The following is a 15,579-nucleotide window of genomic DNA, read 5'->3' on the forward strand; positions in this document are numbered from 1 at the left end:
AGATAAAATGGAGAGGACTTGTGTCCATAATGAGAAAAAATCATGCAGCAATACCCCTTGTAGGTGTTAATATAAATGCTGCCGTCTTTCTGCAAATCAAGCCTCAGAACGACATGCTAGAGAAAGACACTGAAGAAATTGTGATTAGTGACAGCACTGAAAGGGCCTGATTCCAGGGAAATCTCCGTCATCATACAAGAACACTCCTGAAAGACCCAGGGAATGAGTACAGCTCTTCAGGAAGTATTCAGCTTAATTTCCCCAGCACTGTCCTTTTTCCTTCTGCAAGCCTCTGCCTCATTCACTACACACCTTCCAAATTCTGCAACAAATGAGGAACAGACAACAGCTTCATTCCCACATCATCGTCCATCCTATGCACTGATTCGTCCATCCTATGCCCTGTGGAAAAAATAGGTTGTAATCATGTTATTAAAGGCTGTATCATCATGCCTTCATGCCAGGAGGCCAAGCAGGGGTTGCCCAGGCAACCTGACTTCTTGCATTTCCCAGAGCATGACTTGTCAATGCTTTCTAGCACCATCAGTGTTAAAAAAACCCCAACAACCACACAAAGAGCACCTCCAATGTGCTTGTGTGGAGCTGTGGCCATCAGGAGGTTGCAGGTACCCGCACATGCATTGCTGCTCCCTGTTGTGGGAGCTGTGGAGGGAACCTCAGCAAGCTGAGCAAACAGGCTGGGCAGCAGGGACGGGTGAAGCAAACATTTTAGGAGTGGATTTTGCAAAAGAAAAGTTCTAAGAATGAATCCTTGGGCTTGACAGCTTGCTCTGGAAGGAGGGGGAAGCAAATGATTGCAGTCCCTTTGGTCTCCATGCTCTAGCTCTCTCTACAGAACACTCCTCCTCCATTGCTTTCGCCCAGTCCCTTGTTGCCCTCACCTCTTTAAGTCCCCTCCAACTATCTTTATTCTTTGGTCCCACACTTCTTAAAGTGCCTTATTTCCTCTCTTCTCTGGCCACTGGTCCCCTCTTATTGCTTTCCACTTCCACTTGGTTCTCGAGGTCTCCCTCCTACCCTTCACATCCACATCCAGACTCACCAGTCCTCTCCCCTCTGGTGCCCGTGGGCTGGGGAAATGCCAGCAGCACCAGGGCTTGCTGCCAGCCCTCTGCACATGGTTCCTGCCCTGTGAAGCTGGCTCCTCTGGGAGCATAGGTAGCCCTGTGCACAAAGAGCCAGTGTGCCCGCGGGGCACAAATCAACAGGCTGGAGCGCAGCCAGCCAGAGTCTGCAGAGGACTCAACGAGTGAGAAAGAATCATTCCAACTGAAAGAGAGGCTGACAGCCCCCTCTTCCTTCTTTTTTTTTCCTCCTTTAAATTTTCTAGCATATTTGGCTTTTCCCAGGGGCATCAAAAGGCACATTCTCAGTAGGCACTTTCTCACCCTTTTCCCCCTATCCCTCCAAAACTCGATACTGTCAGATATCACTGCTACCTTTGCTAAGGATGCAGTTAGGGCATGCATGGGCTCTCCTCTTCCATCACTGTAGACCCAGCCAGCAGAAGAGGACCTAACTGGCCAGTTTTGCTCCTGTTAATCACTATCATGTACAGCACATCCTGAAAGAGTTGCACAAACTCCACCAGTTCCTGCTACTGGACAACAGGGGCCCAGCAGGAGAAACCCAGACTCTCCTGAAACTGATTTAACATATAAGAGGGCAACAGAAATCACTGGCTGGGTTTTTTTGTTTTTTGGGTTTTTTTTGAGACAGAAATCTCTGTGGCTGACACACAGCCTTCAAGCAGCACTTTGAACTGTTTTAACTACATTTCCCACATTTACCTGACTACCCTCTGGGAGCTGCATGGAGCATTTAAGTTTAGCACCCTTAAACACCCAAGAAACAGGATCTGGCAAAGGAGGACATCTGGCAGGTATCTACTTCACTATCACATGGAATTACCTATATTATGGCACCAGGAAACTTGCTTTTCTTCTCCAGCTAATACACTCTATCTATCACAAGCTTTAAACCAGTAGTGCAGTGATGGGTGTGATGGCCTAAGGATATGAGTAAAGCTTTGTAGGGAAATAGACTGACTTTCAGACATAAGGCATTTTCACCCTTCCCTCTGCTATTTACCCAGTGGAAAAGGAAAATGCATATAATTACAGAGATTCAAGCCTCATGCTTAGGAAAACAATATACATAGCAAAACAAAACAGAAAAGTAGCTTATGTTTAAAGAAAAGGGATGGCAACATGTTGTTCAGCAGCAAGAAAGGTGAAAGAGAATTAATTTTTTTTCTTGAAAGGGAAACTCCCTGAAAACCACAGCTTTCCTAACTGCAATCCACACACATACACACACAAAGTACTTATCACCACCATACCCCTGCATCTTCTCCATGTTGTGTCCTGCATGCTAAAGTACTGGCATCTATTTGGCTGCTTTACCTTGGCTGTCCACCTTTGGTGATTACATCAATATTATTTCTCTAAGCTTAGAAGGGAATTTTGGGAAGGAACAGCTATAACTTCTCTGCCCACAGGGGCACCACTGGTTTGTGTTTCCATCCAGAGATGAGCAAAAAGGGACCTTTGTTTTTTCAAAGCTGGCCAAGCAGTTATTTTCATGTTAAGGAACACCTGAAAATGTCTCCCCAGAGAGGGGAAGCCAAAGAGAACTGCCCAGGGGTGGGTTTCCATGGAAGCACCACATGTGACACTTGGGTAGCTGCTGATACAGCAGTGTCTCCAGTGGAGCATTTCCCAGGACACCCAAACACAGCAGGGCTGGGTGCTGGTGCAGCCAAGGTCAGCTTGCAGCAGACAATTTGTTACAGACAACAAACAGACCCTTCAACCTCACACAAAGAAAGAGAATGCATTCCATAAAAATAGTGAAAGCCTCCTAAAGTGTAACACACCTTTAAAAGGTGTAAGGATGGTTGATGCTTTGGGACTTCCAATTCCCCTGAACACTCTTTTCTCCTGTTTGTTAAACAATCTTCATACTTCCTTATCATTTATGACACTAAGGTGAAAATGACTGTCCTACAGCTGCACTGAATTGTATGTTTGTTTCTCGTTCTACAGGGAAACAAGGAAGAGATAGTGAAGTTTCTGGAGAAACTGGTAGTGAAAAACGTGTACTGAATTAATATTATCAAAATATTTAATTTGCTCATGATTGAAGCTGACTTTTTTGGGTAATGCTTTGAAACATATGTCAACAAAATTCAGCAAGCCTGTTTTAAAAATGACATTTCAATACACAGTTGAATAAAAATAATTTCCTCGATGCAAAAACAGATTTAAACTTTTACTTCTAAAAGATGGCAAAGCTTAAAGCCAACTGGTGAAATTTTTAGTCAAAACATACCAGGGGTAATTTAACCAGGTCTAATTCACCTATGTTTTTTAAGCATTAAAGAAGAAAATGCGACCACATAAATCCAAAAATCTAATTTTAAAGGCAAATTATTCCTGCCCAAAATCACAAGGTACACCAAGCACTCAAAAATAAAGCCACTTAAAGCTGCTGAGGAAAAAGGTCCCTTTATGCAACCAACATCAGCCCTGGGACAGGCTACTGAAGATAAGGGCAATGTAAATTTACAACACTCTAGGTTGCTGTCAACACCCCTTGTCTCACTTTAATTTGTTCCCCATGTAATCCCACTCTCCCTCCATCTTTTTGGCTGGGCACTGCCCACCAGCTGCCCACCCCCCTTTTCTCCTGGCAGGGGTTGTTGTGGCAGCTGCTGGACCTTCCAGCTGCAGCTGGATCACTGTCTGGACTTTTAGTTGTTGCCTTCAGAGACATCTCCCAGGAGAGCACTGGCAACCACGCCAACCCAAAGGGCTGTCGAAAACAGCAGATAAATTTTGCTTCCTTTCCCCCCCCGCCCCACCTGAGCCATGGGCCACCTCCCCGTGGAGCAGAGCCCTACAGATGGTCAGTGGCACTCACACTACAGGCAGTGCAGCCCATGGACGAGCAAAAGCCTTCAGAAGGCAGTGGAATTGGTGCAATTCTTCAGAAAGGAATATCAGCCTGCTCACTGCTCAGAGAGCAAGTCAAAATTAAATTTTCTTGCCCAGAAATACTCTGTCCTCTTGAACACTGCTTCTTTTTACTGTGGGATTCAAATCAAGTGCCAAAATAGGTATATATGAAACTCCTGTAACTCCTGTAATGATCTGTTATATCGGATACACTAATTTGATTGGTATGCATGAGCAAAATTACAGTGGGATTTTCAGCTGGAAGGGACTGCAAGTGAGCAGTTTATCATTTAAATGCATTGGGAGTAATTCAATCACAGGAGGCTGTTACAACAATGCAGTGAGGAATAATCAACAGCAACACAATGGCCCCTAACTGGAGCAAAACAGTTTCCAGCCCTTTCAGATGGAAAACAAAGAATAAAACAAATCACAAAACAAAAATCCCTCCACACAGATAGGAAAGCTCAACAATGGAATCAAGGGAAAACAAGGGATATCTGCATCAGGCTCAATGGCACCCTTTCTCCCAGACAAGCCCCAGTTTTTTACCCATTCCATGCTAGAGCAACTATGGGCATGTTATTGCAGCACACAAGAGCAGAGAAAGGGTTCCTTCTCCTTCCTGACCCACTGCAAGATACAAGGCCTGCAGCTTGATCACATTCTTAATTCAAGAATCCTACTGTTTTCCTGTCCTCACTCAGACCATCAACACCCCCATGCACCCAGAATGAGAGAGGTGGTCCTTCCTTCAGTAGTTTGTAATTAATCTTATTGAATTCTTTTGATACTGCTCCCCTCTTACTCTTCCTATAGAACTGCAGCTTCCCTCCAGGGCTGCATGAGAAAAGCCTTTAAGTGTGGGGCTGCAGAAAGAGTTTAAAGAGAAAAAGTGAGGGAAGAAATAATAAAAAACCCCAACAATCTCATCATCAACAAGGAGGTAGAAATGACCACGTTCTGAATCATTTATAAATTGCAAATGGTGCTGTACTGACAACTGCTATATCTAAATGTACTTGCAGTTAGAGGATCCACAGTAGGAAGGCATGCAATAACATTCTGGTTTTCCACATGAAAGGGAGTCCCCTCCTTAAACAGGAGCGTACTCCTACCATGAAACTGCTGAGAAAAGTAATCAGGCACAAATAATAGTCATAAAGCCATTTTGAAATTTACCATTCCTCCATGGGCAATATCATTATACATGGCTTAAATAAATCCCTCAGCACACAGTTGTGTCTTTATTATTTTCCTTAAAGGAAACTCAGGTAATTAGTTTTTTCTTTCCCCTAAAATATGTTTTATTTCCTCTGCAAATTCAAGAAGCTGACTGACAAAAGCTAAAGTTAGGAATTGGCTGGTAAACTCCAAGGCCAATTGTTGGCTCAGGGACCCTCACTTCTCAAGATCCATAATTCATTCTGAGGAAGACCTGCAAAAATGAGGTGGGGGGGGGATATCAACAGGTTAATGACAGCTCTCACACCCCTAATGCATTTCAAAACTTTACCAGCAAAATGACATTTACACAGCAAAGCCATGCTGTGTGATGCAGATCCAGGAACTGTAACCCCAGATACACAATTACATACAAACCAGCTAATTAACACCAGTGTGCTAACTGCACCAAAAATCACACCAATGACCTGGAAATGTATAGCAGAGACCCTGAACTGGGCTTTCCATCCCTCACTGATGGAGATTGATTTATTCATTAGGCACTGATGTTAATGGTGACAGTTTTCTATCCTGCATTAAGCCTGTTCCAGTGCTGACTGACGCCTTTAACACTGACAGACACTACAGTTAGTGACCCCAGAAACCTTCAACAAGGATCAGACAAGTACAGAAACATCACTTCTACCCACTGGCAGAGCTACTGGCTGAGGTTCCCCTGCAGCCCCTGGGGTCAGAGCAGGTAGTGTTGGAAAAGCAAGGGAAATGTTTCCACCATTTTCTGACAAGTGGGTAGTCTGATACAAATTGCAAATGACAGCGCAGAATGGGTGTTTATGGGCAGAACCAAGCCTGTGAGAAGAAAAAGGGGAGACTGAACCAAATCTGACAGGGGCACTGGGGAGATAAAGATCCAGAAGCTCTTTGCCTTTGTGGTAATTAGACAAACACACATGCACACACACACAGAGTCTCTTCTGCACAGCAATCTGCAAGACAGGATCTTGGCTTTTTCAGTGACAATTTTGGTGATGAGGGGAGCCAACTCTTTCTAAAAGCATCAGTAAACCAAGGAATTGATACTTCAGACTCTCAAGCAAAAACTGCACCCTACCACTGTCACTTGCAGCAACCCTCCATCCCTAAAGCAGCATCACTCAGATGATGCAGCAGAGGAAAGCAAAGCTTCAAAGAGAAACTCTAATGTGGTTTAAGTTTCCCATGGGGCTGGCACTTTAGAATAGGGGGATTGAGTGCTGCTGCTTCTCCAAACCAACAGAGTAAGTGTTGGGTGATGGGCAGGATCCCAGCAAGCAGCTTCCTCAAAACACAGTTTCCAGAGGCACACAGAGCTGAAGGCGCACTCTTGTAGCCATGGTAAAATTCTTCAAGAGATGTCTCTAAAGACACACGGCACTGCAAGACAAGACTATAATTACTAGGACTGTTCAACAGGCCATGTAGTTTTTAACACAGTGCTGGAGTTTGGAATGGGTTTTCAAGAGCAGAATGAATGAATGAATGAATGAATGAATGAATGAATGAATGAGATAATTTACAGGCAATAAATGGATAATTTAATTCTGGGCAGTGATGCCACGTGCAGCCTTTGGAGAAGAGCTGGGGATTCGCAGTTGTCTGTCCAACTCACCGGGCACCACTCCTTTGATGTCGCTTTCTGTGCTCATCCTGTTCTTGTGCGTGAACTGAAGGATCAGTTCCTTGGATGCCTCAAACTGTTGAGTAGCCATCAACCACCGAAGAGACTCTGGGAAAATACTTTAAAGAGGAAAACAGGTTAGGGCTGCCTCCAGTTTTCTGTCAGAGGATGAACTGGTAAAGTTTTAGCTGCTCATTTAACCACTCAGAAGCTATGGAATTATTTCAAAATACAGAACAATAACTTATGAAACAAAAAAAAGACGGAAAACAGATTCAGAATGTGCAAATTTATGATATTTTCTTTTACCCCGATTCACAAATCATAGAGCAAGTATCCTATCACGTGGAAATACGGCACATTGGAATTTTATAACATATTATGGGTGCTCTGTCCATTAACATAACTTGAAAGAAATGAGAGGAAGAGGCAGCGCTGTCTGCAATAGACATTTGATGTCAAAAAGGGAGTGAATGAGATGAGCAGTTCGCACATGGTAGTTCAGACCAAAGAAAGAAAACAGCTGACAGAAGTAATTTGGGCTCTCTTTTAAAGACAGATGAAAGAGAAGAATTGCTTCTTAGGATGATAAGCTTCCCTGACTAAAGATAATATTTTGTTAGTTGGCTTAAAATCATACATATGCATACAGTTTAAAAAGTCCATTTTCCATCCAATTGTTTCTTACAAGTGCTGATATTAACCAGATCAATGAGCTTAATGGCCACTCTCCCTTTTTTTTCCAAATGAGTTTATTTTAATACAAAAGAAGTACATAGCTCTTAGAACAAACCTCCAAAACCTCCCATACTTCTACAGACATGAAAGCTTTCAGATCTCACTGTTTTTTTTCATTTTAAGACCTTGTTTTTACTACTCTTCCAAAAGATCATAGTAAAACCAAATTTAACAACTATTTTTAACTTCAAATACATAGAAAACCCTCAAATTTCCTTCTGGTCTTTGCTGTGGATGCTGCCCAGTTCTTGTCCTTCTAAGCAGCCAATTGCACCATTATCATACTATCTCTGAGGGCTAAAACAATTTGGAAGACACCTTAGCAAAGCCTCCAACTGAGACAGAGAAAGTATTTTCGGAAGAAGTAAAAAGGAAAGAAATCAAGCAGACTGCAATCTAAATTATATCAGCCAATAAAAATATATAACAATTATGATGACAGCCATTCAGCTTGACAGCTTATTTACTATCCCTCGTGCTGCACAGATGACTTGCCACATCTTCCAGCAGAAAGTCTTTTAAAGAAAAAGCACTTTTTTAAAGTACTAAGAATTTTTTGAATGCAAAATCTCTGCAGGCTTGGCCCTGGTGGTACAGCCTCAGCCACCAGCCTGTAAGTTTTAGATTTTCAGCAGTCCACTCACTGGTTCCAAACAACAATTCCTGTGATGACCACCCACACACAGGGAAAGGAAAGGAGCCACAAGGATGGGCATCACAGGCTGGGGACAAACATGTCTCTTATCTTCTGGGTCCTGCAGGTTTCTCAGACTGGAAGTGCTGAAGCCTAGCATCCTTCAGGTGCTCCATCACTCAGTGTGAGCAGTGAGAGGTCCCTTAGGGACACTTAAAAATCCATGGGCTGCCTTGAGTCCTGGTCATCAGCCCAGTCACATTCAATAAGAACTCCCATGGTCACAAATTCTCAAACAGTGTGACACACTAAGTCCAGTTGCACCCAATAGACTCTCATGGCCAGAGCAGAAGTCTGGTAACATTCAATAAATCTCATGGCCAGATGCAAAAGTGTCACTCATTGAGCAACAGGAATGCAGGTTCTTGGGTTGCTGGTGGTAAATGCACTGTCTGTGGAAGCACACACCAATAACACTTACAGTATGAATAATACAGCCATTGACAAATGCATTAAATTGTGAGATGACTGAGTAGCACTAACAGTATGATCACAAACACAAGCTTGCTTTTTGAATTTCCTGAAGAAGCACGCAGTATTGTTGAGTGTTCGAGTCTTAGAGAACAGCTGGTGAGAGAGGAGATAGGAATAGCATCAATGGTCCCAGGATACAAAGGTGAAGCCTCCTCTGATCTCCTTCCTCAATTAAGCTACATTTATGATGGGGTTTTTTTTGAGGGAAGGGAAAAGGTAAAGTTACAGGTGACGTCATTTCATGTTTATGTTGGAATTTGGGTGACTTCAGTCATTAGCATATGGGGGGGTGTGAAAAATAATACATATTTTTGAGCTAATGTCACAAAGTTCAGCTTTTGGTCACTTTTTGGGTCGTTCCTTTGGCTTACAGTTCCCATCAGCTCCATTGTTTTAAACAAAGCATGACCACAACCCCTTTGTGCCACTCCATCCTTTGCTTCCTGTCTCCCTTGGAGCAGTACACCAAGCTCCCTCAGTGTTCCTGCTCCAAGGTGGGCAGAGAGTTTTCCCCTGGTGAACCACAGCCAATGCATGCACTCCTTCCTGCTGACCTTTGGTTTTCAGCATTTTCCTCACACAGCTGGCTGGTAGTCTGCTACCTCCTCTATCAGAAAGGAAAGGGCCATGCTTTCACAGTCAAGGAAAGAACAGGTGGTGGGGTTTGGTTAAACTCTCATCTCCTGTTCCACAGCTGCTGCTGCCTGGGAGAGTAGAGGAGGATGACTGGAAGGCACACCGGGGAAAAAGGATCTTAAGTTTGAGAAATCCTAAGAGGAGAGAGGAATCCTTGATAAAGACCAGAAAGGCACCACACATAGCTGGAAGGAGAATTGTGATTCTGTGCAGATGGATGGAAAATGGATGCCCAGGGAAAGGCTGTAAGGTGTTGTCAATTAGGGGTCTGCCTCAGGTCAACAAACACAGTTATTGCAACTTTGTGTCTTGGTGAGAGTAAATCCTATCTAAAAGCTCCCGAAAAGAACCAGCCACCTCTTTCAATTTCTTCAGTTTTGGTTAGAGTGAAGCAGTTTATTTCAAATTATTGATGCCTTTACTGACACTCATGGCATCATCCTGTCTGGAGCTTCCTTTGTTCAAGGGAGAAGAAATAAGCTCTATATAACTAAAGTTCCCCTTCTCTTATGGCTCTAATACACACATACACTTGAAAGGAGTCTAACTTCTATTAAATTATCTTTATACACTCATCACAAACCCCTGTGCCCATGTCTGACTTACATGGGTGCCTTTCTGCCCTTCCAGAATGACCTAAGAGCCCAGTAGGGGTATCTGCTCCATACTTTTGTATCCAAGCCCATCTGCCCATCCCTCCTAGACAAATCTGCTGCCTCTTCCTTTTCCCCCATCCACACCCAGCTTCCAAATCCACTCAGCCATGCAGCTCCTGGGGACTGTGTAGCCTGCCATGTGCATGTGGCCGACAGAAGAGCAAAACCATAGGTTTAGGGAAGAGGGTTAAGCTCTAGCCCCGAGGAGCAAACAGCACTCTCACAGCAGGAGATGGAAGTAAAGAGAGTACAGAGGAAGGAGGAGGCAGTGCAGGGGCTATTTGCAGCATCTGTTGACTCACTGCTTTTGGGTACATGATAGGAATTAGCAAGCAGTGCAGTTTTCCAGTTCTTCTTTTATTACCAATCAGTTAGTTTTCTTCCTTTATCTGTAACACCCGCTGCGGGTCCACGTTCCATTTGGAAGGAAAGCAAGAGGTAAGAAAATGGTAACACTTTGCAGAGAATATGCAACAGATGGAAGCAAAAAGCCTAAGAGAAAAGTACTTACTGTACTGACAATATAATTAAAGAGACATCCCAACCAAGGTTCATTTCTGCAAATGCAAAAACCCTGGGCAACACAAATCCCGATCCACTGGCTATTACCATTACTTCTCAAGCTGCTACGCTCCACAGTGTATAAGGGGGACTTATTTGCTTGGTTTGCCTGCCCTGTCCAGCTAAAAAGCCACAGAGTTCTTTCAGATTACAGCATAATTTTCAGCATTTCCTATCCCTTTCAATGTCACTCAGAAATGAACTCTCAACAGGAATGTGTGAGACCCTGACAAAGCCACCTGAAAAATGTGGGGCCTCCAGAAGACTGCTGAGGGATGCCTGTTCTCCATGCCATCCCCCATGCTCATTAGGCATCTCCAAACTACTGTACCATCCTTTTGGACACAAATGTCTGTAAATATTCTGTTTGATATTCTGTTTTATCCAATGGTGGACATCAGGTATTTCAGCTGGCAAGCATTACCACATGAAACTTTGGAGCAGACCAGCAGGTGTATAGCATACAGCAGGTATGGGAGAGAAGAACAGCATCACAGGTTAACAAAAACACTCTGCATTATTCATCAAGATGAACACTGTCAAGATGAGGTTATTTAAATGTTGTATGTTGGAATACAGGGAAACCCCCCACCCCTGCTGTCATTATTTTCAAGGCACTTTTAACTCTCCTGAGTGCACATTTTGCTCATGCTGAGGCATGTCTACCTTGGGAATAAGTAGTGAAATCCCCACTGAGGGTTACCACCATCAACACAGGAGGGCTCTGTAAGAAGTTAATACAAAAATATAACTGTTACATAGTGCAACAAGTTTTCACATGCTGTAACTTGTCAGGCATTACAACTAGCAGCCTAGCTCACCACGGTAGGTAACAAGCTTAGTCCTGCACAGAGCGCTGGCCTTTTCCCTCATTTTTCTCAGTGTACAATAATGAAATACTTTAGACTTGTTAGTGTTCTAACACTCTCATAAGCCTCTGTTGTCTTATGCCGCCACTGCGTGTCACTATTAAGACAGAGCAACAAAGAAAGAGTTTTTGGAATGTTTATAAAGTCATGTTGGAGATGGACCTGGCACTATTCCCAAGGTGAAAGCCATGCTACTTCTCTCAGACAGCTGTACCAACACCACAGTGCCACAGGCACAGAGGAGTGGGACCGACTGGGAGCGGGGAATTCCTTGTAGGAGCTATCCCAAGCCAATGCCTGGCACAGACCAGCCACCCAGACTTCAGCATAGCATGTGCTAATTTGGGCAAAATCAAGTCTAGTTCAGGGCTGGCTACCTCATGGATACAAAACATCCCAGTGTGCTTGTTCCAGGCCTGACAGATGTTATTTGTAACTTTTCTTGGATCAAAGAAACCAACAGTGTCAGTCCAGAACCACAACATAGGTATTAAGGGAAAATATAGCCACACAGTCACAGTCTGACAACAGCCAGGCCGGGATGCATCCTCTCAAGAACTATTTTAGTCCTTAAAGGGGACACGACAGCCAGAATAATAACAAAGAACAACTTCACCTCAGTGAAAGGGGACTGCCTCTCAAGTGCCCACTGTGTTGCAGGGTGCAGCATATGTGCATGCTGCAGCAGATTATAAAGTTATTCTTTCTTCTTTCAAAGTCAAGCTTTGCACAAGGTGGATGGAAGAACAAAGGGAAAGGAATATGTATTGGGAAGCACACACACTTCCTGACAGTGGAGCATCTCCCGAGTCCAACATCAGGAGCTCGTTGGCAGGAGGAAGAAGTACTTACACCCAGTAAAACAGCATCAGCAGGAAGGGACAGATGATGACTGCCTGGAGGACCTGCCAGTCCCTGCAGAGGGCAGCCAGCCCTGGCATGAGGAACTGCCCCGCCATCTCGATGAAGCTTGCCACCATGGTGATCATGAACCGGTGCCCGGGAGGACAGAGCTCTATCCCTGGAACACAGAGTACACAGACAATCAGCCCCCACCAGCAAAGACACCCCCAGAGCATCTCTAGGAAACTTTAGGGGAGGTCATGTCCTACAGGAGCTTTGGTCAAAGCTATGCAGAATCACATAAGTTTTGCTTCCTCCCATATTAAGGCTCCAGAGAAGCCCATTAACAGCTGTCTGTCGTGCAAACATTGCAACTTCCACACACCTGCTGCATCCTCACTGCCAGATTTCCTTCAGTCTCTGCCTAGAGAAGCATTTGACTTAACAGCAAGGTGTTTATTTTTAAAAGGGACTGTATGGTCAAACACAAGCCAAAGATCTTGGGTCATGGCTTTTCACACTTCTCAGAGACACCAGCTGCCTTTCCAAACAGTTTGCTGGGAGGCAGAAGAGCGCAGCTCTCAGCAGGATTCAGGCACCCAGCTCAAATGGGATGCCACCTGCCCATGGCTTAATATGCTCTGACTCAGCCAATTCCAAGGTGGATTTTGCTGAGCGTGTTGTTTCTGAGTTTGCTTTTCCCCATAGCTTATCTTGATCAACTTTCAAACAGGCCAACCTCCCATCTGCCTTGTCCTGCCCTCCATCCTCCCTTTTGCTGTGGGGCACTTCACCACCATCACTGGTATCTTTGGTTGCCTCAGCTGTCTTGTGACAAGTGAGTAGATAAAACTCAGTTCACTAGATCAAATGTTTCCTTAAACCCTGAATTCTGGCTAATTTTATTCAGTCAGAAGATGAATTTGTCTAACAATCACAGTCTAACAACAACATTTTAAAAAGTCACGGAAGAGATAGCAAACACAAAAATGGGACTGGCTTGTGAAATTATTTTCACCAGTAAGATTGTAATAGAAGCCTCTATATCATATTTCCCATTTGTCCACATTCACTTGCACAGACTAATACTTTAGCTCAATAAACCTGCCACAAATGCTGTGTAGCACTTATTGGAATGCTGATACAGAAAGAGGCCTGTAAACATTTGTGATATGTTGCTGTCAGCATTGTTGCTTTTCCATGGGGTATTTCCTATGGTGGTTTTAAATTAGAATTTAATGGTTATTAAAATTTTAACTGAAAAGCTCTAAGAAAATAGGAAGAGATGACAGCTGCTCCTTCATTCACTCTCTAACCCGCAGTTTGCATTTATCACTGTAACACAGATTTAAACTAACTGACCAGGAACTAGCTCATAGGTCAAATGTAGGATTAAACACCACACATTTTGTTCCCTTTCTTTTCAGCCAATACAAAATCTTCCAATGGATTTTTGCCAATAAAAAAGGAAACTGTATCTGTGGTCAGGCAGCCCAAATTTTCATTAGCCTAACCACAAACACGGTAGCTTGGGAAACAAAAAGGGGAGAGAAAGCTCTCAAAGACTCTCACATGCTATAAAAGGCTTTTACATTTTAATTTGGTAAAAAAGATTAAAACACGGAGCTCCTTATGACATTAATATGGTTTCATTCTTACTAATGAAGTATCCCAAGCCTAGGAAATTTTCGTTGTTCTATGCAAAGAGGTCATTTCCGTTTTATTTCTCTAATCTCCACATATAAAGTGCTTCTGTTTGTTTTTCTAAACCTTAAAGTAACAGTTACTCACACTCCAATATTCCTTCATTAAGTACAAGGTCGAGTTTTGTTGCCATAGAAACAGGAAGTCTGCATTAGATATGTAAGGCTTTAGCATTTCAATTGCATTGCTCAGGTTAGTATCAGGTAAATATAAAAATAACCGAGATATCAACTTCTATATAAAGTCAGGAAGCAGTGACCAAATAATAAAAGTATATTTTATTAAGTCACTGGTGCACAGTAGAAAACTCTGCATGCAGCGGTTATTCATTGTATAGAAAGGAAATAGCTTCAGAGATTGTTTAGCATCTATTTTCTTCTCTGGATTATCACATGCATATGATCAGTTTCTGCCCTTTCATCTAAAAAAGCTGGAGGTGACAAGAAAATAATTCCTGCTCTAGCTGTGTGAGTGTGACTTTCAAGCAACACCAGCAGCATATGAAATACCACATCTCTGTTGAAACGCTTTACATATTAGGACAGCCTACTGATTTTCCAACATATCTGGCTTCAATTTTATATGATAAAAGATTCAGCACTGCAGCTTTTAGCAAGCATCTATCACTCAACCCTTTCCCACCTCTGCAGCAAAGCCACCCTCGGCAGCAGCCTTGCCCTGGCAGCAGGAAAGGTGCCCAGCTGATGCTCGCACTGGGGCCTCGATGCACGCAGGCACGAGTCCTCTGTGGCTGCAACCATTTCCACCCAGTTCACGTGACAAAAATACCAACTCAGATAAAGTCACTCCAAGACTGAGATCAGCTTTACCCACCCATGGCAAATGGAGCAAGCAAGCTCCAGCTCCCCGAATCAATGAAAAAGTTTCCATCTCAATTACTTTGTGGAGCATGGAGCAAACCCTTGTCAAACACACCTATCACAGAAATGATCGTCAGTACCAAAAACTCCCAGATACGTCTATTTGCTCCACTTGGAAAATTTTCTGTGGGCAAGGAGACATGCCTGTAAAGGATTTTGCTTCCTTGTCCAGCGTTCCTACTCTATGCAGCTCAGTCAGAGCAGCACATCCAACTCAGAGACCTAATTTCCCTAAGGCCCAGGCAAGTGATTGTATGGGCAAGTTGAAACCTGCACGCAAAGCCATCCTGCAGTGAGATCAGGCATGCTCAGGACACATGGCACACACTCTCTCACAGTCAACAGCCACCCAGCAACAGTGGACAAACAAGCCAGAGCCAAACAACCCCTAAGGCAAAACTGCTCCCAGCCTGAGGGCAGATGTCTTACCCAAGGTGTGATCCAGACCTGGGCCTCACAGGCATCCCAGGCACAGGGCACTGAACACGAGACATGCACGGCACATTGCACCTCTGGCTGGGAAATGTGAAAACCTGGTCCTGGGCCCAGAGGTGTTATTATGTCCACGAGCACTGAGGCTTGCTGGGGTGGGAGTGAGGGAGCTGCTGAAGAAGCTCTGCAGCACCCTGGGGGCTCAGCCCCTTTGCCTAGCGCAGGAGGTCACTGTGGTAAAACCACAGGTCAGACAACAGCTCAACCAT

General features: G+C 43.9%; 1 protein-coding gene across 4 annotated transcripts in view; it reads right to left on the minus strand.

Moving 5' to 3' along the window:
- Positions 1-15,579, minus strand: part of SLC22A23 (solute carrier family 22 member 23) — a 109,039-nt gene that overhangs the window by 22,758 nt on the left and 70,702 nt on the right. For 2 of the 4 annotated variants that reach the window (XM_084216267.1, XM_084216264.1), the window contains exons 4-6: positions 12,303-12,471; positions 6,814-6,941; positions 313-402 (exon numbers count right to left, since the gene is read on the minus strand). In XM_084216267.1, the coding sequence (XP_084072393.1) occupies positions 313-402; positions 6,814-6,941; positions 12,303-12,471 (387 nt within the window). The remainder of the gene's footprint in view (positions 1-312; positions 403-6,813; positions 6,942-12,302; positions 12,472-15,579) is intronic. The other 2 variants (XM_084216265.1, XM_084216266.1) reach the window with 1 other exon arrangement.

The sequence above is a fragment of the Fringilla coelebs genome (assembly GCF_963513975.1).
Source record: "Fringilla coelebs genome assembly, chromosome: 1".
Lineage (NCBI taxonomy): Eukaryota > Metazoa > Chordata > Aves > Passeriformes > Fringillidae > Fringilla > Fringilla coelebs.